The 15,322-nt window shown below is 40.3% G+C and overlaps 1 protein-coding gene across 1 annotated transcript in view; it reads left to right on the top strand.

Annotated features, from left to right (window-relative positions):
- The first annotated feature begins 901 nt into the window (after positions 1-901).
- Positions 902-15,322, top strand: part of CRPPA (CDP-L-ribitol pyrophosphorylase A) — a 124,576-nt gene continuing 110,155 nt past the window's right edge. Inside the window, exons 1-2 of the mRNA XM_086614930.1 lie at positions 902-1,200; positions 8,035-8,314. Of these exons, the coding sequence (XP_086471056.1) occupies positions 1,031-1,200; positions 8,035-8,314 (450 nt within the window). The 5' untranslated portion in view covers positions 902-1,030. The remainder of the gene's footprint in view (positions 1,201-8,034; positions 8,315-15,322) is intronic.

Genomic DNA, 15,322 nt, shown 5'->3' with positions numbered 1-15,322 from the left:
CAGCATCAGTATCTAAATACACTCAAGTTACAGCCTGGGTTGTACAGTGCGGCCAGACATACCAACCCGAGACCTGTTTTGCCGATTACAAAGATGTGACCCGACATCACGCTTAGCAAGCCTCTTCCCCGGACCGTGCCCAGTGTCACCTGATGGGTATCAGCCCCGGGCATTTTATGATCAATCTGTCTCGGATACCGCCTGCAGTAACACCACAAGACGACCTGAAACATCCCTGCTTCTCCCTGTGAACTGACTGCTGCTATTCCAACTTCTCCCTCCTAGGGTTAAGGGCAACGTACACCAGATTTCGGCAGGCGTCCCCTGCCAGCCTCGTGGAGAAGCACTCCTCTCACGGCCGGGGATCGCATGAAGACGCAGGGCCGCTGTCCCGCCCGCCTTCCCCTCGGCTCCAAACACGAGGTATTCATCTCCTCACTGAGACAGGGCGTCCCGCCCGGCCAGCGGAACCCGAGACAGGCCGCTGCTGCCCCGCCGTTCCCAGCCGGGGGGACAAGGTGGGGCCGGGCGTCCCGCTGAGGGGCGGCGGGAGGCCCGGGACCTCCCGCCGCCCCTCAGCGGGGCGCCCGGCCCTGCGGGCGCGGCGCCGAGCGGCACCCCAGCAGCGCGCGCTTCCCGCGGCCGGCACCGCCCACCCGGCTCGCCGCAGGTGGGAGCAGCCCGGCCCGGCCGCGCATGCGCTGTGGGGAATCGCCCGCGCGCCGGGCATTTAAAGGGCCACGGGCAGCTGCGTGCCCCTTGCCTCCCTGCCGGGGTGGCCCGCGCGGGGTGGGCGCCCCCGCGGGGGGAACCGAGGCGCCGGCTGCGGGCCCTTGCGTAGCCTCGCATAGCGCGGCGAGGGCTGCGGCCCGGTCCCGGTTGCCGTCCCCGCTGGGGGCAGGCGAGCGGGCGGGCGCTGGATTCTTTGGATTGCGGACGTCGCGGGCAAATAAAACACGCGGGTGGGCGGTTGCGCCGTCCCGGCCGCGTCCCTGCTGCTGGGGGGCGGGGAGGGCGAGGAGCGGAGCGGATGGAACCCAGCAGCGGGAGCCACGGCGCCGCGCCCGCCGGTGCGCCGGTGGCGGCGGCTGTGCTGCCGGCGGGCGGGAGCGGGGAGCGCCTGGGTGGCGCCACCCCCAAGCAGTTCTGCGCCGTGCAAGGGAGGCCGCTCGTCAGCTACACGGTGCGGGCCATGGAGAGGTAACGAGGCAGACGCCGCTCTCCCCTCTTCCGCGCCCCGCGGGCCTTCCCCTCAGCCCCCGGCCTCCTGCAGCTCGGGGCCCGGCCGCCGGCTCTAGCCTGCCCTCGCTGTGGCCCCAGGAAGCCGCTGGCAGCCGGCCGCTGCCCTCGCCTCAGGCCTTGGGCACCCTCGGCGCCGCCGCCTCTCGCAGGGTTTGCTTCGGCAAAGAGCCGGGGTGACCGGGAAGGCGTAGGCCTGGTGCAGGCCGGGGGCGCGGTGAGCTGTGGCTGGACGGGCGCACCTGGGGAGAGGTAGCGGGCAAGAGCTGGGCGCTTTCTCCCGTCCTGGTCTGGGTCTGTCACTGCCATCCCGGCTGGCTCCTTTCTCCCCAGCGCTGCCGATGCCTTGAAGCTGTGTCGCTTTTGTTTGCCGCTGGAGCAGATCTGTTCAGGGCCCTCGGCCTTGAAGCTAGAGGGTCTCTGTAGCTGCAGTGGCTGCTTTGGTGAGCTACAAACCTACCATAGCTGTTGGAGGCAGTCGTAATGCGCTCCAGAGGCCTTGAAAAAAGATCTGTTCTGCCATAGCCATTGGAGATGGTCTTAGTAATGTCCAGAGGCCTCGAAAAAAAGACCCACTCTTCATAGTGGGATGAACTCAGTTATCTACAGCACTGCGTGATGCTTCAGCATTATAGTATACAGTGGAATGCTCTGCCTCAGTAGGAAGCTTAAATACCCTTTGACTTTGTTTTAGGGTATATTTACTGGGCTAGAAGCTGGTAGTTCACATAGTGTGAGGCTGCATGTGTAACTTTATTTACATTGGAGCAAAGAATTTAAGTAATGGGGTATTGTAGCAGTCAGGTTTTTCCTTTTCATAAGACTGAGCTCTAGGCATGTGACTGACAGTTAATGTATTATTGTCAAATGTTAACATAATGTAAGTCTTGTATCTAGTGTCACTTGAAGCACTGCAGGTAGGGTTGTAGTGTCAGATGTATTCTGGATGGTTTGCAGTAACTTGAAAAACAAACCTTGAGATTTTTAGAGAGAATATATGGGGAGGAGTGGAGGGTGGTGAAAAGAAATGGAATTGCCAACGTCTCCCAGAGTTCTTGACTCATGGAAACTTGTACGACATAAAAATTGAGACTCTTTTTCCATTCCCACCCAGAGAGGCTTCCCTCAGGTCACATGTTACTTTATGCAAGAAATATTGCTTGTTTTCTTTATTTAATTCTCAACAGCAGCCAGTCACAAAGCTGAACACATCAGTAAGCAAAACCTCCAATCCAAAGCTTGTTACAGCTGTAATTTCTGCAAAAATGTCATGGGAATGTACGAAGAAGAATAATATCCTCGCTCAGTGTATTGGAGACCTGGAAAAGAGAACAGAGTGAGGTTTGGGAAGGAAATGATCTTTGTAGGAAAATAAAACATTATTCATTTCAAAAAAAAAAGGAAAATCTCATTTTTGCTGCCAGTAAACTCTGGGAAAAGAACAGTTCTTTGAGCAACAGTATTATATTTATGTCCTAAAGCTGCAAAAAATTAGAAGGTTGAATTCTCATTGTACAGTCCAACCAGGCGTGTGATCCCGAGTTGATTGTGAGAGTGACAACTTAGTGTTTTCGCTTAGCTTTAGGAGGGCGATAACTGGTGCCAGTGCTCTGACAGGCAGAGCTTTCTGTCATCTCTGTACTGAATTGGAGTTTTGGCTGGTATGCGTGTGGGGAGTTGGGAACAGATGGGCTCTAAAGCTTGAAATGTCTTTCATTTTCATCTTAACACTCTTGCTTCTGCCTCCGAAACTGCAAAGGAGGTCCCTTGTTCTTTGCGCGAATGTATGTGCAAGAATGTAGTATGGAGGAACTGCAGTTTGTCACATAATCCAGCACCCAGAAGTGGCAGATTTTGTGTGTTTAGCTTGATACTGTCTTCTGATGTCTGTTGTTTACCTGCTGTAATGCAATGAATCGTTGACTCATTAGCCCGAAATAGCTTCTATTTAACTGATTATCTCAGTTACTGCAGCTATTTTTGAGCCTTTTTTTATATGGAAAAAGCGTAGCAACATACAGACAGAAATACATGAGCAAATCAAGACTTTGCAGCTGCTTTGCGTGTGCTTTTTTAAAATCGGGAGAAAAAGATTTTTACACTGTTCAGCTGAAAGAAAGGAGTGAGAATCTTAAATATTGATGTGGAAAAACTGGTGGACAGGACAAGAACAGACATGAATGAGTAAGCAGTGCATCCTGTTGCATAGGATGACAGCATGTAGAACGTTGGCCTGCCAGTAATAATCAAAGATGATGCCCTTAGGAAGAGGAGGTGAGGAAAAAATGGGTGAGGAGAAATGATTGATTTTTATTGCCAGTACAGTGGTGCTGATAGGAAGGTCAGGTCCTACCTTGGGGTTAAAATTAAAGTGTGTTAGAGAACTTAAGTCTGGTTTTCCCATTGGATTGGTTTCTGCTTTTGTTGAACTATGCAAGGCTTTTTCATCAAGTTCAGCAGAACTAGAACGGCATTCCTTCTTTTTGCTTCTTGACAAACTAGTAGGATTCTTCCTTAATTTTATTTTTTTGTGTATGTTTGTTTAGAAGAGAAATTTTCCAATTCCTTTTTAGAGACAGGGAGGAATCTCAGCTCTGTGTGCACATGTGCACACATATTTTACTAAAGCTATAGAGAGGAAAACAGGCTAAGGTCAAGGTTGATTTTTTTTTTAAATCATTGTGGGACAAATAAGCTGCTGCTGTTCTTGCTGTGGTCATATTTCAACAGTTGTTGAAAGTACAGTCAGAAGTTATGAAAGAGGAAAGCAGAGTTAAAGTGTTTACTGGCAGAATAAAAAATTTTCCATGAAGGTTTCAGCCAGCTTTGTTTACTTTGTTTACTGCAATGTAGTGTTTTAAAACAGGTGGCCTGATATCAAAAAAATCACCTGGGGGAAGCTTCCAAAGAATTGCCTCTTCGGAAGTGTCTTGTGCAGTTTATTTGCCAAGTATTTTTGCCCGTTGGCTGATACATGTTCAGTGGCTCTACAGGTCAAACAATTACAGTTGGTAAATGTATCTATTGTGATAGTTCTTTTTGTCCAGTTACCATTAGCTTATTCTTGAAATTGCTTATGAGCTAAAAATAATAAGAGCAAACAATCCATTTGTTTGAACTTTACGAAAGTATCTTTGTTACCTTGTCTGACTAATAAAGAACATTTTCTTTCAGGAAAAAATGGATAACTTCTGTATGTGAGATGCTCAAAACTTCCTTAATGTACCTGCGAAACTTCAGGCTCCCTGCTTCCATTTTTGTACTGTAAAGGGTACATATGTATTAATGTATTTTTTCATATATCAATAAAGTAATGACAAAGTTGTTATGGAGGAAAAAAGTTATGCTTGCATTCTGCAAACACATTTTTGTTGTTGACAGTTTTTTTCTCATTTGGTTCTTGAATAATAAAATCAGCAAAAGTAATATAATGATTTATCTTGTACCACTGAAGAGTTTCTGTGGCAGTGAAAGGTCATGTGTTGCACTGCTAAACCCATCTCAGTAGTGACTGCCTGCTTCTGGCCTCGTTTTGCTGATGCAACTGCCAGTTTAAGTAGGTTATGTGTTAAATAGGTTGTTACTGGCCTGAGTAGGAGTTGCAAGAAACCCAGTGTGAGTATTTAAGCCTTATTCAGATTTCGGGCTCAGCAGTGGTTTGTATGTGAGTGAACTGATAGATGTTAAACCTCAGTCACGTTTGTGCCTGAGCGAGGTGTTCAGGTGATAGTCTTAGAGCAAAACTCACCTGTTATTTCATTTCCTCTCTGGTGTGTGTTGGGAAGCTGTGTGATAGCTTAATCTGTTGCTGAGTTAATGAGCTCCTTTACTTTGCGTTCTAGCTCAGCTAATATAAATGTGTGTACTTTTGTTGGAAATTTAATGATATGATGCTATTTTCTGCTAGGCAGCTGGTCTGTCTGTCTGTAGGTGATGATGAGAAGGACAGTCACAGGAAACAAACATGTAGTCCTTTTCTGCCTCATTTTTTTCCTTCTACTAATATTGAGGTCCCCCCAAGGCAGTTGTAAAGTAGTCATAACTGGGGTTGTACTTCTGTTTTGTTTCATCAGACCTGATTCTCTACTTTAAAACTGCAGCCTATGTTGTATGGAAGCACTAGAGTTCTGTATTTAGTGCTTGTTAAAGCACGCTGGGGTACAATATTCTGGTCTTTTTCATGGTTTATGCTGACTGTTTATGAAGTTTGCATTATCTTGATCTAATATTGCAGTTACAAAATGGAAAGGGTGTTTACTATTTTTAAACTAGTTTTGAGCAGGTCCTGAGCATCTCATTATTTTAGTATGAAATCTTTCTGAAGAAACAAACGTGACAAATTGAGGGAGGAAAAAGATCCATTTACTGCCAGATTGAGCAAATACCGATATCTTTCTATTTAATTAAAACACTTTGCAACATTTCCATAAGCAGGTCTTTAAAAGAGTGAGCACCTATGTGCACCTATGTGGGGCACACTTCTCATTTGTGAGATTTTGTAGCATACTTTACTAAATTAGTACTTTTAATTTGTTTTGGTGGAACATGTTAGGCTTCAAAGCCTAAGCTGTTCTTCTACCTAATCAGTCTAGAGGATACCTTTATATTCTTGTATGACTAGGTTGCATCTCTAAATCCCAGCTCTAATTATAGAACATTAGTCCAGAATGAGTTCAAGGAGGACATAACCAAGTTTTTACATGTGTTTATCCAGACACAGGGTGGAGCTGTGACCGCATCCTGTCACTTTTCTGTGTATTGTGCCACTGGAGGCCTTAAGCTATTTCACCCGCCCTGTGTGGAGTTTTATCATGGGCTGACCAGTACTCCTGTTTCCTTCCCTTCTCCTCAGAAGATGCTGTGTACTACCCAGTTGCCTCATAGTCTGTTCCATTTGACTCCAGAATGGGAAATGTCAGTGCTCGTGTTAGAGTCACTAGCGAAGGTGCAGACCGCCCACTGTTTTGGGAACTGTGTAACGCTATAGTCTCTCTGTGAATAGAAATGCAGAGCTCTTATTTACTGTGATATAGCTCTTCTTGAATTTTGCTGTATTTAAGTGCCTGACTCTCAATATTCAAAAGAACCACTGAGATGAATCTGATTAGTGTGCCCTAGTTCTCAGCTGAAGTCATGCAGAGGTGCTAAGTTCTGTGGCTAAATGTAAGACTATGCCAGGACTCACTTGAGAGATTTGAAAACCTTTTGATGAACCTGTGGTGAGTGACAAGTTGAAATGAAACTTGAAACCATATGACTTCAGATTTTACATTTGAACAACTTCAGTACTTAAAAAATGCTGAGAATATGTTGGTTTGGCTGTATTTCTTGCCTTTGTTAAGAATAAAATGAACATGAGGACAAATATTCTTCTTTTGAAGAAAGCTGATAGCACTTCCATTTATTTTATTTTTAGTAGTTATTTTAAAATTCATTGAAATAATTCTCCATGGAGTTGTACTAATTACAAAAGACACATACAGAAGGTGGAAGATGCTCTGTTGTTTCACATAGGTCTAGGGGAATGGTTTGTATCACAGGCGACTGCTTTTGAAGTAAGGATAGTTCCTAGGCAATGCATTCTCATGTGTTATTGCAGAAACTAATACCTTGAGCCTGTGTATTTCTGAACTGTAAATTTCTTACTCTTATTTTTCTAGCTGGAAATACTTAGTACCGTAGTCCATCTTGTGTCTGCGAAATTAGTTTCAATAGCTTTACTAGTTTTAGTTGAGAGAATATACCTTACTTGTCTGCCTTCCTATTTGGATATGTAGGCTACACATGAGTAATTTTGCTATAGTAAATTGTTTTTGTAATCATTGCTCATCTGATGAGTTTCTTGTCTCTCATGATAAAACCCCTCCTGTCATCTGTGGAGACACAGAAAGGAAGTAAAACGGTTTTAAATCCTTTTTTATACTCTCTACATTGCATTTAGGAAATAAGACTCAAATAGCTGGATTTGAGTTATGATGTTTCTGTTATTTTGAAGTACAGTATGCCACATGTGACTAATTTGTATTCCGAGGTGCTTTGACACAATTATGACTTCAGCCTAACTTCAGTTATGACTGGTTTTAATCTTGTGGGTTGTGGGTCATTCTCCCCCCACACCACCCCTCAATTGTAGAGCTAGGCTGATACCAACAGTAGAAGCTTGAAGTTCTCTGAAAATGTGCTTCTCATATTATGGTAACTTTACCTAGCATAACTATGGTTTTGAATTTTGCTAGCTTCCTAGAGCAGAAACCTTCGTGTGTGTATATATACATTTTTTTTTGCAAAATACCAGTATAATGTTTCCTGTCAACATTCAAGTGTCACAGTTTTGATTTGTTAGCAATCTTTCAATTACTGCTTATGCCTGTCTTCATAGTGATCTTTACTTCAGAGTTTCTTGATCCTCTTGTTCACTTGTACAGAGAACATGGAATATTCCATGTCCCAGGATTTATCAATCTTTTGGAGACTGGATTTAGATAAATCTAAAAAAAACAAACAGTCGCTGATTGACTTGGTAGTTATGTTTGAACATAGGAAAGAAATGTGTGGGTCTTCCACCCCCCACCTCACCTGCAAACTGGTGGCTGGAAGCAAATCCCTTCCCAGAATTCCTGTTACTATGGTGCAGTGCTAATACACACACAAAAACATGGACTTGATTATTTTGAGAGATGCTTTATTTAGACATATTGAATTTCTTTTGATATGAATTTCTTTGTTTCATGGAGATATCTGTACTTTTATTTAGTCTTTCAAGTCTACTTTCTGTTTTTGTACTGTTTCTTCTAGGATAAGTTGGATATCCAACATTATTGTGGTGGTTTCTCCTGAAAACATTGAAACAATGAAGTCTATAATTGAAAAATACGGCCACAGAAGAGTTACAATAGTAAAAGGTGGAATAACTCGTCACCGGTCAATTTTCAATGGACTGAAAGTATTTGCAGAGAATGAATTTTCCAACCATCTGCTCCAGAAACCGGAAGTAGTGATTATCCATGATGCTGTGAGGCCGTTTGTTGAAGAAGATATTCTTTCAAAAGTGGTTATGGCTGCAAAGGAGCATGGGGTATGTACTATACAGCAGTGCAACTCTGCAGTGTTCTTTATACTGTACAGTGTAAAATCATGATTGATAAATAAGGATTTTTCTAGCAATTGTATTAATATGTTATGTTGATTTTTAAGTAGAAACAGATTTCCGAATTCTATTATACAAGGTCAGATGGAGGAGGGAGACATTTTTAAATTGTGCAGGTCTTATTTGCTACGGGCAACGATTATTGCCATAGAGACTATCAGTAAGAGACTGAATTAACCAGTAATTTGTTAGTTGAAAGGTAGATTACATAATGATATTTTCCCTTCTTTTCCTTGCAGAATTCTCACTTAATGCTAGAGTGGTTCAGTTAGTGATTACTAATAATAGCTAAAGAGAGTATTGCATTTATTGACTTGCAAGCTTTATGTATTTTCATCTCAAACTTTTACGCAAATCCTGAATAAGTGACAAGAGAGCTATCTCTGTATTAATGCGAAATTTTTCTGGAATCTGTAAGCATTGCAAACGGCTGGGGGAAAAGGGGGAAGTGGGAAGCCTCCAACCATAGAATGGAGATCCTCCTGGTCATCACTGCATCTGAGGACTGGGAATAGTCACAGGAACTGGAAAGATTTGAGTGAGTGAAGGGAAAGAGTTGGTAGAAGTTGTGTTATGCAAGTAGAATGGTAGAGTTACTAAAGCATGTACTAGCAACAAGAGGAACTGATGGATAAAACTGGCTGAGACAGAGATGTAAGAAGTCACAGCTTAGCAGACTGCACAAACAAGCCTATGGCTGTCTTCACCTTGTGCTCCAGTTCTCCAGTGATAAGGTAGTAGAATGCTTCCTTATTTCAAGGAAATTATTTGAGGTAGGAGTCATTAGCGACAGCGGATTGTTTGGGTATTAGAAAGCTAGGAAAATCTACCACTGCTTGTCTTTTTCAGGAAATGAGGTACAAGATAAGCTAATTGACAGATGATTTGAGACTTTGAGAGTGGAATAAAGAGTCCAAAGAATGAATTGTGATGTTTCCTTAGCACTCTTTCACCTTTTTTTGAAAGCTTATAGTGTAGAACGGCAATGTATGACTTGTTAAAATATTTATTATGAAAATTAGATTACGTAAGGTCTCTCAGAACATTATTTTAGAATCTAAATATATTGAGCTTCTTATGAGTAGGCCTGTACTTTTGCTTAATGAGAAATGGCAATGAAATAGAAACTCTGCTCTATAGTTTTCAGTGGTACAGAACATAAGTTTCCAGTCATTAAAACTTAAGTTCTGTTAGAATTTTAACAAGGTTTTGACCTCTCCCATATAGCACAAAATAGCATTCTGGAGTTGATTCTCTGCCAAAGACATTAAAATAGATCCCCTTCGTAAATCTGTTATAAATGTGATTCTTTGAGAGTAGAAGAAGAATGGGGTTAATTGTCCTGAGTTGAAATAACTATATTTTGAATGTGTTTAGGTGTCTTTGTATATTATGGTGTATCATATCTCATTTGTCTTCGTGTTAAATTTAAATTTAGTCACTTTTTCTTGAAACTTGTGTGATTTTAATGTAATTTTTTTTCCTGGTTTTCTTTTTAATTGGTTGTAAGACATCTTCAGTAAAACAGTAGGGAACCAAAACAATATCCTTTGACCTTCTCAAGGCAGTGTACTGTAGTTCATCTGAACTTCTGACTGATAAATATTTCCTTACCTAGATCACTGACAAATGTATATGATCACCTTTTTGAGATGAAATGATACTCCAGTCTTTTCCATTGTATAATGTCTGTCTGAAATGTGCGTGGTATTTATTTGCTCTCTGGTGACTTCCTATGTTGGCTTACAACCACTGAATTCAGTGAGACTAGGCTGTTGGAGAACTGGACTCCAAAAGCTCTGAACTATTGATGTTACCTGATAAAGTAATTGAAGTAAGGAACGTAAGAACTTCATTTTATGTAATAAATTGGAAGAAGCTTCCTGCCAGAAGGAGGTGGCTATCTTCACTTGAAAACTACAGAATTATGAAGAACTAAATGACACTTTCTCAAAACTGACATGCATGGTTTTGAATATAAAAAAAAATATTTGATGGAGAGAAGCTATCATCTTTAGTTCTTCCTATAGTCAAATTTTTTGCGTATCTAAAAGGGAGTCAATACTTCAATCTTTCAGTACAAAAAGTAATTACTTCCTTTTGCATTATGTAGAAAGGTACAAAACCTGGCACAAACGCCATCTTAAATCAATAGTGTAGTAGAGGTAATGCTATATTGTTTTTCATATGCATACCATATAGGTAGCATAATTATGAGAAGTTTTAATGTTCTTTAAAATGGCAATTGATGAAGTAAGTTACTACACTTCTAGCTGCCAATTGTCAGACAAATAAACTGCTTTATTACACTTAACTAATCAGTTTGTTATTTGCCTGTAGGAATCAAAATGTGCACCTTATCCAGAACTAATAAATTATGCCTTAAATCCTCTAAAGAATCCCTTGATTATGTGAAAATATTGCTTTGTAACCAATTAAATTCCATTTATGTTTTTGGGGTAATTTTGTAATTAAAATTACAAGTTTCTAGAAACAAATTCTTTATTGCTAGTAAAAGTTGGGAGAAGTGGAAGTTTCAGAAGGCATCAGTCCAAAGCCTCTAGCAATATCTCATTGCCAATGTTACATTTTAAACAACATAACTAAAAAGGAAAATGCTTACAAGAAAAAAATCAGGAAGCGGGGAAAACTTGTCAGTTCTGCTATTGAGAGCTAAAAAAAGGCACATACAAAGACTCTTTCTATAGTTAGCATAAACTGGATTTGAAAGTATAGTTTATTTCTTTGAATGTGCTGAATCAAAATGACGTTCTTAAAAGCTGATTTCTGGAAGCTGTCTAACATCATTACTTTATTCCTAGCTTTAGCAAGGATCTGAACAAAGCATACATGCCACTACAGAGGTATAGTGCTACTCAATTTCGTGAACTTACTCGCATACACAGGCAGTCAAAATAATACCCCAGACAGAAAAAACTACGTATTACACTCAGTCTGATCCTGTCTCTGAGTTTACTCAGACTCGGTGCTGTGGTTATCAAGTCTTACTGTATCAGAAGGCTGGAGCAGAAAGCATGCACCCATACAAATGTTGTTCTTTTATCCAGTTAGATAGCAAAATAAAAAGCTTTATGTATGATTGAGTTGCATTAGCAAAACATGGGTAGCAAACCAAAAACCACCTCTCTTTTTCCGGTGCAGGAGGACTTGGATGGACTTGGGCTGATCTGATGCGGTGTGCTCAGATGGGGATGGCAATGCTAGAATAGTTCTGCTCATTCTGTCCTTTCTTTTGTTCTTTTTGTCTTAGAAGCAATTATCTTTTTATGTTTTCTTGTTATGTCCTCTGTTTTCACCGTATATGGAATATTTTACATGGGATCTTTGTCCTCTTGGTTATACTGAAAGTCTGATTTTAGCCAACTGTAAAGGCTGCACTAGTAACAGACCATTTTTGATATATCTATACACTGTGTCATTTGAACTTGTCCTGTGTCTGTGTTCAGAGGTTCTGCTTTTGTTGTATGCTTGATACTTCAAAGGGGCTCCTACTGTCCTGTCAGATGTTTGTGGAAAAGCAGAATCAAGGGCTGATGACATATTACCATCTTGCCATGATTTTTATTCCACTAATGGAATGAGTTCTGTAATTTAGGAGACTGACTTATGTCAATGTAAAAATACATGCTAATGAGTCGTAAGGATCTTATATAGCAATTTTAGAAGAAAACAGTATTGGAAGAGCTACATTATTGTGAAGATCAGAATCTGTTTAGTAGCCATGAAGCTATTCTGAATGTGTGAAGAAATAGTGTGGTTTTGCTGCTGTATGGAAAACAGTTATACAGTGCATTATTCCTTTTTCAACTCTGTAGTAATGGATGACTATCAGAAACACAGTGGTGTTTCCATAGCTTACAGCATTATTGGTCCTGTAGAAAGTTACAACATTCTCAGACAAGTCATTGATTGTTTTCTGTGTTGAATGGAGAACTAATGTATTGTTTGCAAACACTTGAAGTCTTTGTCCTAATAAGATACAGTGTTTGGTGGGAAACCACTGGTAAGGGGAGAAACAACTCTGTCATTTCCCAGTCTCAATTTAAGTGACGTAAGCAATTCATTGCATTCATTAGGAAGGATGCAGCTCAGACAACTGAAATACAAAAATCATAGACAGAAACTTAAATTATAATTTCCCTTTCGTCTTTGCAGTATTTCTGTGTTGCACTAATGCAGCTAGCTGTGCCTAATGCAACTAGTATTTAATCCTTTTTTAAAAGGTGACTTAATCTCACATTTTTTAGCTTCTGGAAGTCTACACATACGGTAATTTTTACCTTAGTTTTTTTAGGTAGGATTATATTACCCTGGAAATAAATTTTGAGCATAGTTTTCTGTGCTTCAGTGGTTGCTGAGGTCATTTTTATGTAATGCCTATAAAATGTACCTCCTTCAAATTTAGAGAAACTGTGTAGGTGACACTACTGTTGATCTGAGGCTAATTGAAATCTGTGTGCTTCATCTGAGAAAAAAACAGTATGACTTTGAAAAATGAAGCAGCCTTTAGCAAAGATGTGTCTAGTCACTCAGATTTCTCCTTCCTGCAACAGATCGAAGGAGTAAAGAATATTTCCTTAAGATAAGGGAAATCTCAGCTTGTCCAGCATGTGTGAGGAGCTGAATAGAGGCCTTAGGTCATTGTAGCCACTTCTACATGGCAATATCTGGAAGAGATTCTTAGCCATATCTCTCTGGCTAAGGATTAGACATGGACACCTCCAAGTTTTTCCCTCTTTAAAATATTGCAATGAAAAAAAAATCTGAGTTTTCATCCAGAAATGCCCCCACCTCCATTTTGGTTGAGTTTGTGATCTGAGTGGTTGTGGCAAGGACAACACCAGCCCTGCAGGTTAGGTGAAGTTTCTGAAGCCAACTTGGCCTGTTTCATATGCTGTAATAGTTTGTTGGACTGGTTCTGTGCTTATCCTCCTGTTTCCAAGGACGTAAGTGGGTTGTGGTACAAGTAGAACTAAAAGTGCCTTGAGGAGCATTGGAGTATGTAGGAGAGAATCCATGAGATATCAAATTCCTACATACATTTCTTAGAGTTGCTGTTTGAGCCAAACTCGCATGGTAAGGTATAATGATCCATTTTACAAGGCCCTGGGTAGCAGAAGGTCTTAGATGAAGCTCGTATAAAGAAGCAACTGGAAATTTTGAATCTAATGGGCTGTAACCAAAGGAAGCTTGGGTGCAAGGCTTCCTGCAAGAAGAGGACACGAGCAGTTCTGAGAGAAGCAGCTGAGTGAATTCAGAAGGCAAAGATATTTGATAAGCAGGTGCAGAGTTGCTTAGGGAACTGCGTGGCTACAAACTATAGTGCCTGTGGTTTTGGTTGCTCAGGATGGTGTGTGTGGGAAAGAGTTATTAATTAAACATTGCAGTTTTGCATTTGGTTGATTAAATTGTGCAAGAGTCCTCCTACAACCTCTCAAGATTTTGTCTTCTTTCTTCATAATTTGATGCAAATTCAGTGTATAATGATACACAGTGGATCAGTAGTATTTACATCATGATATTGTTGATTTTGTAATGATACAGACTTTCTGGAGGTAAAACATAACTTCTTAACTGTAATTGTAACCCTTGTGGCAATAGCTTCAAGTTTTCTACTCCACTGAATACAAATGTTCACTCCTCTTTATATTGACTTACTCTAACATGCAAAATCTTTGTGGTACAGTGCAGTCCCACTGATAGGTTTTTGCAACGTAAATCAGTAATTAGGATATAAAAGATGACTTGCTGACTGTAAGATGTGTTTTGTTACTTGTTAATGCAAGATAATACTATACAGTCAAAGTAAAATAAATTGCCTTGTTAATTTTAGAGGCAAAAATGATAGTTTTCATGATTCATTAATTTTTATAGCAAATATTCTGTTTAATTTTTGCCATGTAGATTTGCAGTGTAGCACTAGTTAGAACAAGAAAGTGCTGGTAGCTCATCTTACTGTCTTATGTTAAATGAATGCCAAAATTTAAAGCTGTAAGTATATTAAAAGATTTCTAAAAATATTGAAAACTATTGTTAGCATACTGGCCACATTATTTGCTTTGGAATGCTTAAATTGCTTAGACTGAATTTCACATGTTATGGAATCCCTCATAATTGTGATTTAGGCAGGGCGTGCTATGTGTGGTCTGGATCATATACTTAGTATGGATCTTCGGTAGCACTATGCAGACTTCATACAAATTTTGAAGTACTTTAAAAAAATCTATCAAGAAGAAGACCAAAACTTAATAAATGAGAACATGTTGTTAAACATTACCAGTTATTGCACTGTGACGAAAACTGGCTGAATATGTTAACTAAAGTAATAAGACCTTATTTGACTAATAATATGATAAAATGTATTTTATTGAGTATACAATACTGTTATATTTATGGAAAACATGAACTTCCTTGATCATTCTTAAATTTCTCACAAAGAATGCACCGATAAGGAATGCACTAGAAGAAATGCTGTATAATTTGTATGACATGATTACAAATGTATATATTGGTTTAATACTGCTAACTTTTCTTACTTTATTGTATTAAAAATAGTTAATCTGATTTAGGGCAGTAATTCATGATGCAAGAGCAACATAAATGACAATCTTAAGACTTGTTTTCAATCTGCTTTTTAAAAAAACCCACAATTTTAATCTGAAATCAAATGTTCACATAAGTTAATTTTATCATTGTTTGCAGTATTGCTCTGTGCTTTTTTTAGGGCATCTGTACACTCTTGGTTTCGCTTCTTTTCCACTTCAGTATGTTCTTGAGCTTGTTTCCAGTGCTGTGTGTTGAAAAATTTCAGCCTGTGATATGCCTAGTTCTGCTTTCTTCCTTCACCTCATATGTTTTCAGTTGCGTATTCCTATTGTCCTGTCTTTTTGAGGGGGAATCTCTTTGATTTTCTTT

The sequence above is a fragment of the Tauraco erythrolophus genome, chromosome 7 (genome assembly GCF_009769465.1).
Source record: "Tauraco erythrolophus isolate bTauEry1 chromosome 7, bTauEry1.pri, whole genome shotgun sequence".
Classification (NCBI taxonomy): Eukaryota; Metazoa; Chordata; class Aves; order Musophagiformes; family Musophagidae; genus Tauraco; species Tauraco erythrolophus.
This window is presented reverse-complemented; position numbering and strand designations above follow the sequence as displayed.